Below are 20488 nucleotides of genomic sequence, written 5' to 3' on the forward strand. Positions count from 1 at the left end.
TGGCTAGAGCTACTGCAGCCATCTCGTAACCACAAGTGAACAAACCTGAGAATTAAAAGCCAACATATTAAGAAAAGATCTTGAATTCTCAATAATATTGTTGAGCTACTCAATAGCTCTAGGACTGCCTATCACCAGAGACATCTTATAGTATGAGACAATTGTCTTAATTGTTTAAGCCACTGTTAGTTGGTAATTCTGTAATTTGTAGCCAAAACCAAATTAACCAGTATATAGTTATCTGTTGAATTTGCCTGTCCAGCATGCGGCCCCCTTCTTTTGGTAACAACATTCTGATATACCTTTAGGGAATCAACACATACCCACACACATTGCATTTGGTTCAAGAGGGATTGACTGTAATCTCTAGTTCTGGGGGCAACATATGACCAGAGATGATATACCTTTAGGGAATCAACACATACCCACACACATTGCATTTGGTTCAAGAGGGATTGACTGTAATCTCTAGTTCTGGGGGCAACATATGACCAGAGATGGCTAATTAGAGTGTTGCATTTACCTGGCTATGGTGGACGGGCCAATGAGATTTATTTCTGGGACTTTTGACAGCACTATTGGGAAAGAGAAGCTCTCTTTTAATTGGGGTTGCTGCTTACAAAGGAAACCAACACAGAGGACACCAGAGTTGAGAAATGAAAAGACTAATTTCTGAGGATATCATTGAGCCTTTGGGACACACCTTTGCCTGGTCTACCTTTGGACTTTTCTTGCAGTGATATGAACCAATAAATTCCTATTATTTCATAAGCCAGTTAATAACTAAAAGAATATAGACTGATACAGGCCAAAGTCCAGGCTTACAGATGAGGCCAAGGGCCCCCGATGAAATCAAGCAGGGCACTGAGAGCATCTCCTGCAGGCACGGCCAGAGCTCTCTGCTGCAGACATAGAATCTCATGGTTTTTTGTGACTTTTACACTCTATTCTGTGATATATCAATGTTTGAACATCTTATCATGAAAACAAGATTACTCTCCAAAGCTTTGAATAATTTCACACTCTAGAAAGGTATGTGTTGTTTGTCATTTTCACATCATCTCTGCCCCATCCCACCAACCCCCATCACACTGGCATGCACCCGTGGGATCAGTGAAAACCCATTTAAGAGACCAGACTTCAAGGGCCCTGCCATTTGGTCAACCAAACACTAATGGACATCTCTTGTTCTGCCTGAGCCATCATTCCCTCTTCTTCTGGTAACAGTACCTCATTTTCCTTTAAGCAACCACTTCTCACACCATCCTGAGTCTTCAGACTTTATTTCCTGGCTCTCAGAATCAGCACATGACACAGGCCTAGTCAATGAGAGTGTTCCATTCCCCCGGAGATGGGGACAAGACCCCAGACCCAGTCAATGATACTCTTTGCTTGGAATTACTGGAATAAGAAAACCTCTTCCCATCAGATTACTAGGCTAGCAGGATGGAAGCCTGGAGCTGCTGGTGGCCATTCCCCACCATGAGGAAAGAGCCACCCTGAGGATAAAGCTAAAACAAAAGAAAGCCGAGTTGAGAGATGGTGAATAACTGACTCTTGATAATATCATTTGCGCCCTTGGATCCAGCTGTGCCTGAAGACAGATACTTCCAGACTTTTTAATTACATGAGCTCATATTACAAAATCCCTTTTTCAATTAAGTCACATTGAGTTGGGTTTTTAGTCATCTGCAACCAAAAGATTGCTGGCTGATTCACAAATCTGAGATCAAATGGTACACACCCTTCCAGCTTTCTTTCCTTGGTCCTAAATGGAGTTCAGTTTGGAAGTAAGAATACAGTTTATTGGGGCCCCATGCCCACGGGGGCTGAGGGTGAATCCCAGGTAGATACTGGTCTGCCTTAGCTAGTCAAAGGCACAAAAGGAGTCACTTCAAGATCCGGATGCTCATTTTTTGCTCGACGTCCATCTTCTCCAGGGACTGGTGGAGAAAATGGGTGCTAGTCAAGAGGCATGAATCCCAACCCTCTATGCCTCCACCTCCTCTCCCATGGTTCTACCCATCCCAACCACCCCATAATCTCCTCTTCTCCTTTGAACATCAATCCCCATGTTCATCTGTCCCACAGACTCCTGATCTCAACTCCCCAATCTTAGGGACATTCTGACCTTGGCGAACTCCAGGAAGGACACAGCCCCGTCCCCATCTTCATCAGCCTCCTGCACTGTGCGGTCAGTGATGCTCTCCAGCTGCTCTTCTGTCACCTGTACCCCAACCATCAGCCGGAGAACCTGGGAGGTGAGGGAAGAGGCAGCCATAAAGAGGGGACACAAAGGCTACTCTCCCATCCTCAAAACCTTGCCCACCTCACCCCAAAAGCTATTACCAATTTCATAATCCATCCTTCATCCATGTTTCGTCCCATACCAATCACTTCTCCCATGACCCCCAATAATTTCCCACTGCCTCACCATCCAGTCTCCCATCTCTCCGACACTCCCCTCAGCAACATGCCCAGACTCATCGCCCAGCTTATAACCCAACTTTGTCCAGCCTCCACACCCAATTCCCCACTTCACCTCTCCAGAGTTTCTCAATCTCGGCACTATTGACACTTGGGGCCAGAGAATGCCTTGTTGTGGGAGGCTGTCCTACGTGTTGTACAATGTATAGTGACATTCCTGGCCTCCACCCACTAGATACCAATAGCACACTCTCTCGCCAGGTGTGACAACAAAAAGTGTCTCCAGATATTGCCAAATCTTCAGTCAAGAGGCAAAATGACCCCCAGTTGAGAATCCCTGATCTATTCCCAACCTCATACCCAACTGCTACCCACACCACTTCCCAACTAACCCATGCTCCAATCCCACCCGTTCCCATTTCCCATCCCATACCCTGAGCATCTGCATCCCCCATCCACCAGCCCTCCCACCCTTCACACGTCACATCTGTTGCCCCGGAGTTTGTCCAACCTGTAGCATCTCTTTCCAGGAGATCTTTCCATCTCCATCCAGGTCATAGAGCTGAAATGCAACTGGGAAGAGAGTGGAAGAAGGAAAGGCAGGTGGGTCTTTTCTGGTTCTCTTACAGCAGAAGGTCACCCCTGAGGAGTGGTGTGGTTGTCACTAGTCTTATGTAGGGAGTGGGAGATTCCTGGGGCCTCTCCCTGGTGTGGGTAAACCTGCTGTCTCACTTGGGCGGGTCTCTGCAAACTCACAGCGAAGTTTGTTCATTCTGCTGTTGAGGGGTTCAGGTTTGTTGGGGTCTCGGATCTCGGAGTCCTCTTCTGTAGGTCGAAAATGAGCCAGGACCCTGACAAAGCCTGAGAAATCCACTCGCTGACTCCTGGGGGCATGGAACGGAGGGAGGCAGTGGTCACCTTAGCCATCCCTCTCCCTCGGTCTCTAACCTCGCCTCCCACCCATCTGCACGCAGGTTTTCCGCTTCCACTGCCCCACCCGCAGCAGGGCCTCACCGGTCCGGGAAGAAGCTGTCTATAATGCGGTCTCCCAGGGGGTTCACGGCCAGCGCTCCAATCTGCTGGAGATCCATGCGGCTGCAAAGTCAAAGTTCAAAGTGGGTAGGGCAAAGATGGCAGGCGGAGGCGGAGGTCAAACAGGGAATGGGGTCCGAGGGACAGAAGCGAGATTCCCCCTCACCTCAGATAGCCCTTGTTGTCCCTATCCAGTGCTTGGAACCGGTGGTGCAGGCGAAGCAGACAGGCCTGCGAGACTGCGGGAGAAGGCGCACCGGTGACAAGATGCGAGCTCTGGAACCCGCTCCCGACGGCCGGGAGCCCCGCGGGGGACAGATGGGGGAGGAGGGCTTGCTGGAGGGAACGTTCACTGCTAGGACCCGGGGAGTCGGGGCTGAGGCTGGAGTGATGTGCGACCCAGCGAAGCGCCAAGTTCGAGACCCGGGAGGCGCGCAGGCGTCCTGGCGCTCCCGTCCCGGGAACGAGGGACCAAAGTCAACCCTCCGCCCGCCGTCAGTTCTGCCTCCAGCCTGGATCCGGACTCGAGGACACCGGGTTCCTGGACTGATCTGGCCCCCAGCCCAGTGAACTCGGACCGTCCTCAAGCCCCCAGGTTAACGCGCCCCTAGCCCTGCGGTCCCAGACTCTCGGTCTTGGTCTCCCAGCTCCAGGGTCCCGGACTCCCTCGACCCAGTCCCTCCTCCGGGACCCCCGCGCGGCGCTGAACCTCTTGGGTTCGCCCGTGCCCTGCCCCGCCGGCGCCGCGGCGCACTCACAGCCGGTCTCCCGCCGAATGCTGTCCACGTCGGGGATGACCGCGGCGCGGGAGCTGAGCGAGCCCATGGCCACGGCGCCGGTCCTCTCGTCGCCCCGGTGGCCCCGGGGCCGAAGGCCACAGGCCTGGAGGGCAGCCAAGGCTCCAGAGCCCCGCGTTCCTCGCCTCCCACGATAGAAAACAATTGCCAGGGCGGCGGGTCAGAGGGCGGTGCAAACGACGCTGGTTTCGGCCCCGAGCCCGAGGTCGGCGCGGGGAGAGGCCGGGAGAGGCGGCGCCCCGCCTTCCCCGCGCCTCCCTCGGGGCCGCGGTCTCACGGTCAGCCCCTCACCGACCCGTCCTCCAGGGCCGACGCCCCGGGCTCTCCCGGCACCGAAGGTCAGTGTGGCCCGGAGGCCCGACCTCGTCTGCGGACAGAGTGCGGGTCCTGCCGGGAAGGGCGTGGCGGATGGGACGGGGAGCTGGACCGTTGGTCCCAGCCCCGCACGGCCCAGCCTGGCGGGGAGCAGGGAGAGGCACTGACGGGCTCCCAACGACGGGGGCGGTGGGGAGGGGTCGTGAGGTGAGGGCTGGGGCTGGGTTAAGTGGAAAGGGCACGGGCTTTGGAGGACTCACGCTGGAATCTCAGCTGCGCTATGAACTCTGTCTCTTGCTTGCATCTCTTTTGTTTGGTCCCTGTAGTGTTATCGTTGTGTCATTGAGCCAAAGCTTCAGATTTGGTAGGTTTAACCAAAAATCCACATTCCCGGCTTTTCCTGAGAAATCAGAAGCTCTGACTCACCACAGTCCCACCTAGCCCATTGCACGGCCTTACGTGGCCCCGTGGCCCCTGGTGGAGCCGCAGACTGGGAAGGGCTTCCTCCTATGACCAGCGCTCAGGAACCTCGGAACCTGCAGCCTGGGAGAGGGTAATAAACGTCACTGTGACAGGGCTTACAATCATAGTAATGACAACAAGGTCTCTTGTTTGTGGCATTTTGCTAAGCACTTGTTAGTTCACAGCCTGGCCCCTTCTAGGCTGTGTTCCTCTCCATTTTGTGTGGTGGGGGCTGCCAAGGGGGCTACTTGTGAATGATTGTAAAGCTCAGGTTCTCAGTGGGGGCAAAAAAACTTATTTTTTAAATGTATAAAGCACAGGCATACAAACAATATGTAAACAGATATACAGTATATCTGTCATATTAAAATTTCATGGAGAAAGAATTATGGGGGTGGGGGGGAAATATCTCAAAATACTCCTGGGGGGTGATAATGAAAAAGAGGTTGGGAAATTCAGTTGTAAAGGAACAAGCACCACAGGTGCCCAGTTTTGAAACTAACTTTACCCCCCTTCTCCCATCACAATCACACATATTCACAAATTTCTCAGGGGAAAAAAAATGCAAGCAGTTCATTACAAGGGCTCAAGTTCATATCCCCCCTGGAGAGAGAGAAGCTGGAGAAACAGTCTATCCTCCAGCCCCAGGCAGAGGCTTGCATCAGATGAGCCTTGAAAATATTGATCTAAGAAGTGCTTGCTTCTCTTTCAGATACCCCAAGGATTAAACAACTGGCATAAGGAACGCTTGATTCCCTTTCAGACACCCCCCAAGGACTAAAGCATGCGGGAAATCACACTCTTCCCTAATGAAGCCCAGCATTCGCTCCAGTTCCCAGCTGTGAGTCAGATTGTGCGTGTAGTTTGGGTTTGGTTGTGAACCCAGGAGGGGATGAGAGTCCCTGGAAAGTTGCAATAATCACCTCAGGCCAGCTTGGGATGCTGATCTTGGAAAGGGCTTCTCCAGCCTTGATCTCAGAGTCAACACTGCACCAAAGTCAGTTAGACCAGAGAGTGATTAACAATCCCCATGCACACACCATACACAAGCCTTCAGGAGAGCACTATGCTAGAACCCATGTCTGCTTCATGTACACAAGTGGGTTTGAATCAACTTCACAATACATGTGAATGCCCAAATCTTTTCAGGGTATTTAAGGAGATGTCCAGGGGAAATTTTCATCTGCAGAATCTGTTAGGCTAGATTCAGGCTGAATGTTTGTTTTTTGCTTTTTTTTTATTTTGATATTCATAGAATTTGGCTTTTTTATTTATTTTATTTTTATTTCAGAATATTACAGGGGTACAAATGCTTTGTTTACTTAAATTGCCTTTGCACCACCCAAGTCAGAGGTACAAGCGTGCCCATCCCCCAGACAGCACACACTGCACCCATTAGATGTGAATTTACCTGTCTCCCCTCCCCCCTCCCACCTGCCCAACACCTGATGAATGATACTTCCATATGTGCACATAAGTGTTGATCAGTTAGTACCAATTTAATGGTGAGTACATGTGGTGCTTGTTTTTCCATTCTTGTGATGCTTCTCTTAGTAGAATGGGGTCCAGCTCCACCCAGGATAATACAAGAGCTATTTCACCATTTTTTATGGCTGAGTAGTACTCCACAGTATACATATACCACATTTTATTAATCCTCTCATGTATCAATGGGCACTTAGGTTGTTTCCACATCTTTGCAATTGTGACTTGTGCTGCTATAAACATTTGAGTGCAGATGTCTTTTTATAGAATGTCTTTTATTCTTTTGGGTAAATATCCAGTAGTGGGATTGCTGGATCAAATGGTAGTTCTACTTTTAGTTCTTTGAGGTATCTCCATACTACTACTTTCCATAGAGGTTGTACTAGTTTGCAGTCCAACCAGCCGTGCATGAGTTTTCCTATCTGTTGGCATTTATGCCAACATTTGTTATTTTGGGACATTTTGATAAAAGCCATTCTCACTGGAGTTAAGTGATTTTTGCTTTTAAGCTACAAGAAAGTTGCTAGCCATCCATTTTTCAACTAAAAAAATGAACATGCAAGTATAGTCAGGAAAATGTAGAAAGAACACTTACTACTCAATAATAAAAAGATAAATGACCCAATTTTAAAAATGGGCAAAGGACTGGAATAGACATTTCTCCAAAGAAGATATAGGAATGGCAGTAAGTACATGAAAAGATTCTCAACATCATTAGACATCAGGGAAATACAAATTAAGCCACAATGAGATACCACTTCACATTCACTAGGATGGTTAAAATTAAAACAACAAATGATAAGTCTTGGAGAAGATATAGAGAAATTAGAAACCTCACACATTGCTGGTAGAAGTGTGAAATGATGCAGTTGCTGTAGAAAACAGTTTGAAGATTTCTCAATAAGTTAAACAAAATTACCAAATGACCTAGCAATCCCACTCCTAGGTCTAGACCCAAAAGAACTGGAAATAGGTGTTCAAACAAAACCTTGTAGTGAACGTTCATAGCAACCCTACTCACAATAGCCAAAAGGCGGAAATAACCCAAATGTTCAACAGATGAATAGATAAAATGTGGCATATTCGTACAATGGAATATTATTTGGCCATAAAAAGTAATGAAGTACTGATATATGCCACAACATGGATGAACCTTGAAAACATTATACTAAGCAAAATAAAACAGTCACAAAAGACCACATGTTACATGATTCTGTTTATATGAAATGTCAAGAATAGGCAAAGCTATAGAGACAGAAAGTAGCTTAGTGGTTGCTGAGGGCTGGGGGAGGTGGGGAGAAAGAGGATGGCTAAAGTGTACAGGTTACTTTCTGAGGTGACAAAAATGTTCTAAAATTGACTGTGGTAATGGTTGCACATCTCTGTGAATATACTATTGAATTGTACACTTTAAATGGGCTAATTATAAGGTGTGTGAATTATATCTCAATAAAGCCATTTTTTTAAAAAAGAGCCAGGAAAGCTCTGGAACAAAAAATAATGAGGGCGAACTAACGCTAACAGATTTTTAAATGTATTATAAAAGTACAATATGTGTGGTAATGGTACAGGAATAGACAGATAAGAAACAGACAAGAAAGTCAGAAATAGACCCAAATACATATGGGAATTTGGCATGTGATAAAAGTGACATTTCAAATCAGTGGGGAAAATGCGGATTATTCAATAAATGTCATTTGGGACATCTGTCTTTTGGGGAAAAAATAAAGCTGCACCCCTACCTTCGTATACTAAAATAAATTCCAGATAGAATAGATATTTAAATGCAAAATGAGGCCAGGCACGGTGGCTCATGCCTATAATCCCAACATTTTGGGAGGCTGAGGCAGGAGGATCACTTGAGGCCAAGAGTTCAAGAGCTCCCAAATGTATGAAGCAAACACTGATAGAATTAAAAAGAGAAAGAGACAGCTCTACAATAATGGTTGCAGACTTCAATATCTCACTTTCAATAATGTATAGAACGTCTAGACCAAAAAAAAAAAAAATCAATGAGTAAATAGAGGATTTGAACAACACTATAAATCAACTAGACCTGAGAGACGTATCTAGAACACTCCATCTAATAACTAGAACACACATTCTTCTCAAGTGCACATGGAGCATTCTCCAGGAAAAACCATATGTTAGGCCACAAAATAGGTCTCAAAAATTTAAAAGATTGAAATCACATAAAGTATCTTTTCTGCAATGAATGAAACTAGAAGTCCACAAGAGAAGGAAAACTGTAAAATTCACAAATATGTGGAGATTAAACAACACACTCTTAACTAGTGGGTCAAAGAAGAAATGATAAAGAAATTGGAAAATATTTTAAAACAAGTGAACACAAAAGCACAGCATACAAATATATAGCTGTTGTTGCAACTTCTCTCTTGAATTCCATACTCCAATTAATATCTTTATTAGAATGTATCACAAGCAGCTCAACGATTTTTAAAAACCTCTTCCCTTGAAATGTCTCCACTCCCTCTCTTTACCATCTCAGCAAATGGCATCTTCCAGCTGTTAGGACCAAAATCTTGGAGTCATTCTTTTTTTTTCCTTTTCTTTTTCTTTTTCTTTCTTTCTTTTTTTTTTTTTTGAGACAGAGTCTTGCCCTGTTGCCTGGGTAGAATGCAGTGGTGTCATTGTAGCTCACTGCAACCTCCAACTCCTGGGCTCAAGCGATCCTTCTGCCTCAGCCTCCTGAGTAGCTGGGACTACAGGCATGTACCATGACACCCAGCTAATTTTTCTATTTTTAGTAGAGACAGGAGTCTCACTCTTGCTCAGGCTGGTCTCGAACTCTTGAGTTCAATAGACCATGACTATTTCTCATCTTATCCCAATTTTTTTCTATTGAGTTATCTTTTATCTTTTATATAGACTGTGAATATTTTCCCCAGTTTGTCCTTTTGGCTTTGATACATACATATACATACATGTATGTATGTATATACATATGTATATACGTGTGTGTGTGTGTGTATAGCTATGCAGAGGTTTTAATTTTCATGTAGTCAAATTTGTTAGTCTTTTCTCTATGACTTCTGTGTTTTGTTTCATGTTTAGAAAGACCTTCTCCTATTGAATATTATAACAAAATCTACCGAAGATTTCTTCTAGTATTATATGGTTTCATTTTGCATTTTGTTTGTTTGTTTGTTTTAGAGACAAGGTCTTGCTCTATGGCCCAGGCTGGAATACAGTGGTGCAATCATAGCTCACTGCAGCCTCTAACTCCTGGGCTTAAGCAATCCTCCTGTGTCAGCCTCCCAAGTAGCTGGGGCTACAGGAATACACCACCATGCCCGTCTAATTTTTTTTAGAGATGGGATCTTGCTATGCTGCCCAGGCTGGCCTCAAACTCCTGGCCTCAAGCTGTCCTCCCACCTTGGCCTCCCAAAATGCTGGGATTAAGGTGTGAGCCACCGTGCCTGGTCCTTGTGCACATCTGTTTATAATTGTCATATTGTTTTGACAAATTGATAAGGCTATAAATTTGGAAATTATCAGTATATAGATGGCATTAAAACGACAGGACTGGATGAGACCAGGACTTCAGTGAAGAGGGAAGACAAGAAGTCCCAGGACTAAGTGCTGGCAACTCTCCTTTCCCATCAAAAAATTGGGAAGAGGAGGAGGAATCGGCAATGAGAAAAAACGGTCAGTGACGTAAGAGGAAAATCAGGATTGTGGTTTTCCAGCTCAGTAAAGAAAGTGAGTCTGGTAATAAAAGTCAATATAATATCCATAAACTGTAGTTCATGGCTCAGATGTGGACAGTCCTGGTGGTTTCTCAGGATCATGTGCATGGAGCGTTTTACAAATGAGAACTGAAAACGCCATCTCCCCCTTTCCTTACCAACCCCGAGCTGGGTGCTGCAGGGCAGCGGTGACAGTTGGCTCCAGCCAGGGTTGGCATTGTCTAGGGGTCCGTACTCAGTAAAAGGTGATCGACTTTCTCTTCAGAGCTCTCCAGGAAAACTAAAGTTTCGCATCAAGACTGGTATCAACCAGAACCAGTGGGGCATATTGTCCTGATCAACACGAAGCCTAATGAGATGGCAATAGAAGAACGGGCTTTGAACTGACAGTACCAATAGTCGCATGAGTGTAAGCATGACCCAGCTGACCCAGCGAATTCCTCTCATAGGTATATAGAAAGAAATGAAAGCATATTGTCACATAAAAACTTGTACACAGACATTGATAGCAGTGTTATTCCCATTAGCCAACAGTGGAAACAACCGACAGCTCCCTTGGGCTTCTCTTGTAAGGGCACTAGTCCCTTATGAGGGTGGAGCCCTCCCAAAGTCCCCACCCTCCTAATCCCATCACATTGGGGATTAAGCTTCAGCATATAAATTTTGGGAGAACTCGATCATTCAGACCATAGGCGATGCATTCCAGGTGCAATGCCTATTGACATCCAAATTGGGTTAAGGTCATCTCCTAACGTTCCTATCCCCCTCCCTCACTCTTGTCCTCTCCTGTCCCCTTGCCAATATACTCTCCACAATGCAGCCCGAGGGCTTTTTAAAGAGGAAAATCAGGCCAGGTGCCGTGGTTCACACCTGTAATCCCAGCACTTTGGGAGGCTGCCTTTGCTCTCCCTAAACCACAAGAAGCCAAACCAGACCCACATTGCCAGTTAGCTTCACATAAATAAGCTAGTAATTCCTCCCTCAGTATTAGAAAATATAAAGCAAAGCATTTAGCATACTGTCTCACCTAACCATGTAATTCTTACATGGTAAGAATTAAGGGAAAAGGCTCTCTTATCCAGGACAATGGACTGTACTTAGGCAGGAAGTTGAGTTCCTAAGTCAACGTGTAATTCCGAAAGCAACTGCAGTCAAAATTGCCCATTGCCATAAAATACAGTATGTGGTTTTGTGTCCACAAGCTTGCGTGCTAGCTTATGCACCTAATTAAATTATGTATGTCATATAATGAGATCATGAAAAAGAGTACTATACACCATCTTATGGATAATCATCCTCCTCTCGTAACAACAATAATTTAAATTATTATTTTTCCTCTTTTCTGGGTATATAATCGAATTCAAATAAGTTAAACACACATTTGATGCACCTCCAGTGGATCAGAATCTGAACACTTACACCACCTCTGTTCTCATGGGAAGCTCAAGAAAACTTCTTATTCAAGCACAGAGACAGAAAAAAATGAGAAAGAAAACCACATAAGCTATTCACTTAGCATGTTTCATGTCTTGAGACATTAGGTAATAACATTATGAAACCATCACAACTAGAAAGACATTTAAAAACTAAACATCCAATTCAACTTCGGTCTTAAGAGAAACACAAATTAAAACTCCACTGAAAGAACATTTTTCATTTTTGAGATTGGACAAAATAATCCTAAAAATTGGAGAAATACTCGATTGGTGAGGCTGCAGTTCCTCACTGCAGGTAGGTGTGTTAATTGGCCTGACCGCTATGGAGGTCCTGTGAGCACTATCAAAATGACAACACATTCACTTTTGGATCCAGCGATCCAACATCTAAAAATTCACCCTACAGAAACACTTGCACACTTGTAAAATGATGTTTGCACAAAGTTATTTGATACAGCATTTTTTTCCTCCAGCAAAAAAACTGGAAACCACTCAAGTATCCAGCAGGTTAAATAAAGTACAGTACCATGAAACACAATGAAGCTTTTAAAACAAAACAAAACAAGAAAGCATTCTACAAACTCACATGGGACAATCTCCAAGATATATCAAGTGAAAAAAGCTAGCTGTAGAACAGTGTGTAACATTGTGAATAAATATGCCATGTTTTCTGTAAAAAATACAACAGAATACAAAAATATATATACAAGAGGATATGAGAACACAAAAGAATACAGATAAATACACAAAATACATATATGTTCATACTTGCATAAATAAATATGGAAGGCACCTAAGAAACGTATTTTGGAAGGTGGGAGGGCATGGTGCACTTAGGTGGATAGGGAACAGCAGTTAAGGGGAGTTTTTTTTCTTTATATCTTTTCATATGATTATATTTGAAACCATGTGAATGTATTACCTACAGAAAAATTAAATTAAAAAAACTGAAATTCAATTTAAATTTAAACTAGCATCTAGAACATAAAGACAAACTTCCACAATCTGAGAGCATAAATATTTTATACCATTCACAAACAAAATAAAATGCTATTTTAAAAGTTAATTTTGTCAATTTTTTCATCCTTAATTTCATCTATAATGATCTTGAAAGTCAAAATAATTATGCTGAGCGAAAGAAGTCAAACAAAAAAATTCATGCTGTATGATGCCATTTATATAAAAGCGCACAAAATGCAAACTAATCCATAATGACAGGCATCAGACCCAGGGTTGCTTGGGGATGGGAGAGCAGGAAGAGGTGGGAAGGAATAAGTAATTTCAAAGGGCACAAGGAAACTTTTGGGTCTGATGGACACATTCACTATCTTGATTGTGTGATGGCTTCATGGATGTATACATATGTCAAAACTTATCAAATTGTGCACTCTTTTTTTTTGAGGCAGAGCCTTGCTCGGTCGCCCTGGGTAGAGTGCAGTGGCATCACCATAGCTCACTGCAACCTCAAACTCCTGGGCTCAGGTGATCCTGTTGCCTCAGCCTCCCAAGTGGCCCAAATTATGCACTTTTAATATGTGCAGCTTATTGTCACTTACACCCCAATAAAGCATTTTTAAAGTTAATTTCATCATTTCCATTTTAATTTCAATTTTATGTTTTATAATATACATATGTAATATTAGGATTGGAATTATGCATATAACTTATAAATAATTATATATATACATATATATTTGAGGGTGCAGTTGCAAAAAATTTCTCATTTAAAGAGGTGTGTAATCACAAATGCATGGCAACTACTGGGTGAAGAAGCCAGCTAGCTTCAGACCCAGTTACAGCAGCGAAGCCCACATGTTTAACTGCTACACTCTACTGCCCCCTGCTGTAAGCAGGTTTGCACCCTTAAATCCTCTAGACTAGACCTCACAAATTTAACGAGGAAAAATGAATCTCCAGGCAAAGGATTTTTTCCAAAGATCTACTTGGAACCAAACCCTCCTAAACCACACACACACACACACACACACACACACACACAGTAGGAAGCAGCTCCAGATCTTTCTACCACACCAGCCTCAAGAGAGATAAGAGAGGAACCATTCAAAGCTGTGAATGAGAAAAAACAAAAACAAATGGTCAGGCCAAAGTCCAAACTTCGAAACCCTTCCCCGACAGCCTGAATGCCCCACTCAGGAGGGCATGGGTGAAAGGGGGTCTTCCCTAGAGGCCAACATTCCCCTTCAACTTTTCTCTAGGTAACTCAGAGACTTGAAACCAAACCTCTTGTCAGCCAGGGCTGCAAGAAAAGTTAACTATAAGAACTATTCTGGGCCAGGTGTGGTGGCTCATGCCTGTAATCCTAGCACTCCGGGAGGCTGAGGTGGGAGGATTGCTTAAGCTCAGGAGTTGGAGACCAGCCTGAGCAACATATCAAGACCCCATGTCTACTAAAAACAGAAAAAAATTAGCTGGGCGTGGTGGTGCACACCTGTAGTCCCAACTACTTGGGAGGATGAGGCAGGAGGATCACTTGAGCCCAGGAGTTTGAGGTTGCTGTGAGTTAGGCTGATGCCATGGCACTCTAGCCCGGGCAACAGAGCGAGACTCTGTCTCAAAAACAAACAAACAAACAAACAAACAAAGAACTATTCTGTCTGTAGTCCAGAGAGCTACTGTGAGTTCTGAAAGAAGCCCGCAGGCAGACTCTTAGGGACCTTTTAAGTGTCTTTTTACCATTGTTTCCAAGGACTTCTAAAATAGGTGAGCTCATTGCTTCAATTTAGCCTGAACTATGACACATGGTCAAGAACTCACCTTCAATCCATCTCCCATTTAAAATAATGGTCTATAATGGGACCCAGCCAAGCCTGGGATTCAGCCTACAGGATTAGGCAATGTGTCCAAGATAACCCCAGAGCCTAAGTAAGACAATTCCATAACAACCCCAAATAAGCCACCACCCTAAAAATGCTACCACTATTATCATTAGTGTCCTGCTTCCACAAAAATATAAAACTCACAGCAATATTATTTAGTACTAGAGAAATGAAAGAACCAAAATGTGTCCAGAGACTCTTGTCTTTGAAAGGCAATATAGCACAGATGTTAAGAATTTAGGATTTGAAGGCAGATACACCAAGGTTCAAAGCCTGGCTCTTTGATTTAGCTTTCAAGTTATGTGTCTAGGGAAAGTTAACTCTAAACTCCTCTGAAACTTTTCTGTGACTCAGTTTTGTCATCTATAAAATGGGGATAATCATAACAATTAGCTAGGAGGATTGTGATGAGAAATATGTCAGGCTATATTTGCACAGTGTCTGCTGGTTTCTACGATATCAATGCTCCCACCATACCTGATTCCAAGACGCTAGTGTGATGTCACCAAGCATGGAGCTGGGATGTCATTCAAAGCAGCCCACCATTGTGTAGTATTTTTCCACCATACAGGTAACCCAGTTATAAATAACCTCAAGTAAAGAGGTAACAGCAAAATAATTAGGAAGTGATCAGTTTGGGGTATTTATTATTTTTGTCTTTAATATAACGTATTTAATCATAAATTTATGTAATTTGTTAATAATGACTGTGATTAAGCAACAACTCACAAAATTCCTGAAAATGTATCGACTGGCCCATAAACGGGCTCTGCACGCCACTGAAATCTACGCAAAGTGCCCGTGCACTCAGCATCCATATCAAGAAAGACAACATGGTCAGATCCCCCAGGAGCCTCCTTCGTGCCTCCTCCGTGTCACTATCCTTTTCTTCCCTGCCTCCTCACTCGGTGGGTAACCAAGACTTCTGACATCCTGGGTTAGTTTGCTCCTGGGTTAGTTTGCTCGCTTTTCGAAGCCTGCCGTTCGAAATGTTGCCGCTAGAGGGCGCCCGTGAGGCGAAAGCGGAAGGTTCCTCCTAGAACTTTGCTTCTCAAACCCTAACCCGGCACTCACCGGGTGGGAGGAGACGGAGAAGCCACTGAGCGCTGATTCTGTGCGTGAGAGAGTCCCCGGAGGAGGTATGAGGCCACAAGGTCCCCAGGGCAGAGACAGGACGCAAGGTTGGGCGAAGGAACCCCAACTGAGGTTTTGGCCTTGAACCCTAGTGTGGTCTGCCAGTGAATCAGCAGGGCCCAGCGGAGCACCCAGGGCGCCTCTTCCCCGGGGAACAGGCCCGGCTGCCTCAGTGGCTCTTTTATTTGGGGTCTAAACGTTAATATCGGCTCCCTAGGTCCTGCCACCCTGATGGAGAGGAGGTGAGTCCTTGGAAAAATGTAACCAGGGGAAAATGGGGGAAAGGGTATAGATTAAGCTAAAAACTCCGGCGTCAAACAGGGCTAGGTCTGAATCACTCTCTAATTACTTACTGGTGTTGTAAACTTGGGCCAAGGACCTCACCTGTCTCAAACTTCATTTGCTCATCTGTAAAATGGGGACTTAAAACCTTCCTTGCAAGTTACTTAACAGATTAAGTAAACCGTGTATGGGAAGCAAGGACGAGGTCTTGCGTATTTTTTCAACAGTGACTATTTTTATACTGAGAGGATGAAAGGAAGACTCCTACTTTTTGTTTTTTTGTTTTATGTTGGCCTGCGCTGTGTCCACCTACTTTGTTTGCAAAGGCATTCTAGTGGGCTGAATTTTTTCTGCGGGGAGCTGGCAGAGTGTGGAAACACAGGAACTAAACCTGCTCCACGTAGTGATATAAACAGCTATTTCATGTGATGGAGGGCATTATTTGCACATTAATGCATACACACATGCCACATGTATACATCTAATTTTACATAAACGGGATAGATACATAATGAGGGTACTTTTTCTTTTTTTGAGTAGCTTTTTTTAGTAGCTGTCCTATTTCTATTTTGTAGTAGATGTTACCCCTTCGTTCATATAACATCTCCCCTCCAGCCTACCACAAAACCCTCGTTAACCACCCGGCATGCACTCCAGCCTGGGCGACAGAGTGAGACCCTGTCTCTAAAACTTACATTAATTAATTAAAATCAAACAAACCAGTATTTACATTCTGTATTTTTCTCTATGCTCATGAAAAATAATTTAAAAACATGTATACATAGTTTCACAAAAATAGGTTCCTATAATGGTGTTTCCTGCATCTTGTTCTTCTCGACGTGAATCATAGAAATCCTTCCCAGTAATGAATGTACTCTAATTTATTATTTTTAGTGGCTGCATAATACTCCAAAGTGCACGTGTTCTGCAATTCAAACAGCTGTTTCTCAACTGAAGGTTAAGTTCATTGTTTCTGCTTGTTTGGCACTGAGGGCAATGCTGCAGGTAAGCATGCTTGTACCTTTACCGTTATAAACCTGGTACTTTTATTTCTATGGGAAAGATTCCCCAAGAGTGGGTTTTCAGGGTCAAAGAAGTTATGTATTTTTTATTTTTAACACTTGTTACCAGATTGCACTCAAAGAAGTCTGTAACAATTTACATTTCCACCAGCACTACATGAGAATGTGCCTTCCCCACACTCTTGACTGCAGTCGGCTTAGCCTTCTTGTTGTTTGCCTGTTTGTTTGCTTGGGTTTCTTTTTCTTTTTATTATGGCTGTTTTCAAACATTTTGAAAGCAAATAGAATGGTGTGATGAACCCCCAAATACTCACCACTCAGCTTCGGCTGTTATCAATACTCTGCCATTCCTGTAGCCCTCTTTTTAATTTTTGCAAATTTATGGGCATAAAGTGATATACTTGCTGTTACTTTTTAAATCTTGTTTTTACATTTCTCTGACTGCTAGTGATTTTGAGCACATGTTCACATGTTTGGAGTTGATCTTATGTAAGAGCCTATTCTTAGCTTTTGCATATTTTTTGGTTGTTTGTCTTTTTCTTGCCAATTTATAGGACCAGTTTATATATAATAGATGTTAGTCCTTTATCTTCTGTGTCACCAATATTTTTCTAATCTGATGTTTGTCTATGGTGTCTATTCTAAAGTTTTTATTTCTTGTGTATTTCATATATATTTGGGGTGGGTTCTTTCTTTCTTTCTTTCCTTCTTTCCTTTCTTTTTTTGAGACAGGGTCTCACTCTATCATCTAGGCTGGAGTGCAGTGGTGTGATCATAGCTCACAGCAACCTCAATCTCCTGGGCTCAAGCGATCCTCCCACCTCAGCCTCCCAAAGTGCTGGGATTACAGGTGTGAGCCACTGGGCCTGGCCAATTTTTTCTTTTATAACTTCTGTGTTTTCTGTATTGTGTAAGAAATACCTCACTACCACCACCAAATGTAATCTGGTACAACAGTTTGGAAAATTAGCAAGATTTACTGAAGCTGGATGTACATATATCCTATGACCCAGAAATTCTACTCATAAGTATTAATATATACCCAACAGAAATGCATAGACATGTTCAAAAAGACAAATATGAGAATATTCATAGAACTATTCATAAAAGTCAAAAACCGGTGGGAAAAAAACTAATGCCCATCAACATTAGAATGGAGAACTGAATTGTGGCATAATTCATACAATGTAATGCTATTCAGCAATGAGAATGAGCTGCAACTACACTTGATGACAGGAATAATCTCACAGAAGTAATACTGAAAAAGAGAAGCCAGACGCAGAAGAGTACATATGTATTACTCCATTTATATGAAGATCAAAACCAGACAAAACTAATCTATGGTGTTAGAAGTCAGGGTAGAGGTTGCTCTTGAAATGGGGCATAAGGAACCTCATCCTCTGAGAATTTTATTGTCTTATTGGTTCCCGTTTACCTTGACTCTGTGTATGGTGGAAGGCAGGCTCCTAAGACCGCCCCAGTGAGTCCCACCTACTGGTGTTCATGACCTTGTGTCGTCCTTTCCCCGTGAGTAGAAGCTGGAACGGACTTGCTTCTACCAAATGGAATATAGCAAAGGTAATGTGATGTCATTTCTAAGATTAGATTACAAAAGAGTGTGACTTCCATCTTGCTAGCATCTTTCTGTCTGTCTGTCTGTCTCTCTCTCTCTCTCTCTCTCTCTTCCTTCCCATTATACCCCCAAGGGCACCCTCCAACCAACACCTCTTAAGGACCTGAGACCCTTAGTCCAATAGCCCGTGAGGAACTAAATCCTGCCAAGAACCATGACCATGAACTTGGAAGTGAGTCCTTCCCTAGTCAACCCTTAAGATGCCCACAGCCCCGGCAGACTCTTTGACTGCAGCTTTGTGAGCCCTGAAGCAGGGGCCCCTGCTAAGCCAAGCGCAGATTCCTGACCCACAGCAGCTGTGGGAGAATAACTGCTGTTGTAAGCCGGTGATTTGGGGAATACTTTGCTATGCGGCAATAGACAACTAATACATATAGGACATTTTAAAAAAAGAGGTTTACTTTCTGCCTGTTGGACAGTTATGCCAAGGCATTTATCAAATATTCAAATGAATTAAAATATCTTTGTCATTTAATAAGTCTCACATATACTGATATATATTTCTGGATTCTCTGTTTAATCCAACTGATATATTTATTGGTCAATTCCTGTGCTGAAATTATATTGATATTGTGGTTTTACAGTATGTTCTGAAGGAAAGCCCCCTTCCCATTTTTATTCATTTTCACACTTTTCTTGACTGTCCTCATGCATTTATTCTTGCATATGATCTTTATTTTAGCCAATTTTAAAAACCTTGGTTTAAAAAGAATTTCATGGTTGGGTGCAGTGGCTTATGCCTGTAATCCTAACACTCTGGGAGGCCGAGGTGGGAGGATGGCTCAAGTTCAGGAGTTCGAGACCAGCATCGAGCAAGAGTGAGACCCCATCTCTACTAAAAATAGAAAAATTAGCTGGGCATCCTGATGTGCACCTGTAGTCCCAGCTACTCCGGAGGCTGAGACAAGAGGATGGCTTGAGCCCAGGAGTTTGAGGTTGCTGTGAGCTAGGCTGATGCCGTGGCACTCTAGCCCGGACAACAGAGAGAGACTCTGTCTCAAAAAAAAAAAAAAGAATTTCATTATACTTATATTTTAATTTGGGGAGAATTGACATTTTAGTGATACTAAGTCTTGCCACACAGGAATATATCTTTTCATTTGTTCACATTTTGTTTTATGTCCTTCATAAGATTTTATAGTTTTCTTTATGTAGGTCCTGTGCCTTTCTAGCTAAATTTAATCCCAAGCATCTTCTTTTTAGTGCTATTATGATTGGAATATTTTTCCTGTTTCTATTTCCATTTCTCCATTCTGTTGCTAGAACAGAGAACAGCTATCGATGTATGTATATTTATCTAGGAACCGCAGCACGCTGAAGAGCACACTCCAAGGTGTGGGGAAGCAATGGAATTTTATTTCTGCATAACTTTATAAAATTTATAAACTTTATAAAGTTCTATAAAACTTTATAAAATTTAACTTTTATTTTAAGCTCCCTTTGTGCCAGGTGGAAGAAATTCGGTCCCGTCTGGCTTCTCCCAGCCTTTCTCCAGGGTGGGTTTAAGTTCCGTGGAGCTTGCATAGTGCCAGCAGGCAAGAGGGCACTCGGGTCTCGCCACCGCCGCTGTCTGTCCCAGCTGTCACTCTCTGAGATGCCCGTGGTCTCACCAGGTCTTGCCTCTTGTCCTCAAGGGTCTCTGCTGCATGGTCCCTCTTTGTCCTCTGAAATCTCTGTATATATGTCTCTCTCTCTCTCTCTCTCTGTCTCTATTTGGAGCACACATGTTCTCTCTCTCTCCCCGTCTCTGGAGAGTGCATGTTCTCTTTCTCTCTGTTTTGAGAACACGTGTTCTCTCTCTCTCTCGCTATTTGTCTGTCTCTCTCTGTCTCTCTCTCTCTCTTCCAAGCCACTTGTGGGCACTCAGGCATGTGGTAGACATCCGCCCACCTGCATATCACACTGGACAGTGGGGA

At 43.7% G+C, this 20488-nt stretch overlaps 1 protein-coding gene and 1 long non-coding RNA gene across 2 annotated transcripts; one reads left to right on the top strand and one right to left on the bottom strand.

Annotated features, from left to right (window-relative positions):
* Positions 1-444: 444 nt before the first annotated feature.
* CHP2 (calcineurin like EF-hand protein 2) lies at positions 445-4351 on the bottom strand. The gene is made up of 7 exons (XM_069485942.1): positions 4218-4351; positions 3626-3698; positions 3442-3522; positions 3184-3311; positions 2939-3000; positions 2132-2254; positions 445-1943 (listed from the first exon to the last, which is right to left on the bottom strand). Exons 1-7 carry the CDS (start codon positions 4282-4284, stop codon positions 1890-1892), a joined length of 588 nt encoding a protein of 195 aa, XP_069342043.1. The 5' UTR covers positions 4285-4351; the 3' UTR covers positions 445-1889.
* A 71-nt stretch (positions 4352-4422) lies between these two features.
* Positions 4423-10409, top strand: LOC138394206 (uncharacterized). Its single transcript, XR_011235300.1, has 3 exons — positions 4423-4594; positions 5746-5874; positions 9851-10409. It is a non-coding gene; the product is annotated as an uncharacterized lncRNA (long non-coding RNA).
* Positions 10410-20488: the final 10079 nt, after the last annotated feature.

This window comes from Eulemur rufifrons, chromosome 14, assembly GCF_041146395.1.
Source record: "Eulemur rufifrons isolate Redbay chromosome 14, OSU_ERuf_1, whole genome shotgun sequence".
In the NCBI taxonomy this organism is placed as follows: Eukaryota; Metazoa; Chordata; class Mammalia; order Primates; family Lemuridae; genus Eulemur; species Eulemur rufifrons.

Coding starts and splice junctions, on each gene's coding strand:
- CHP2 (XM_069485942.1), bottom strand. CDS start 4,284: ATGGGCTCGCTCAGCTCCCGCGCCGCGGTCATCCCCGACGTGGACAGC. Junction 3,699..4,217: donor CATTCGGCGGGAGACCGGCT/GTGAGTGCGCCG, acceptor CTTCTCCCGCAG/TCTCGCAGGCCTGTCTGCTT. Junction 3,001..3,183: donor CAGAATGAACAAACTTCGCT/GTGAGTTTGCAG, acceptor CTCTCTTCCCAG/TTGCATTTCAGCTCTATGAC.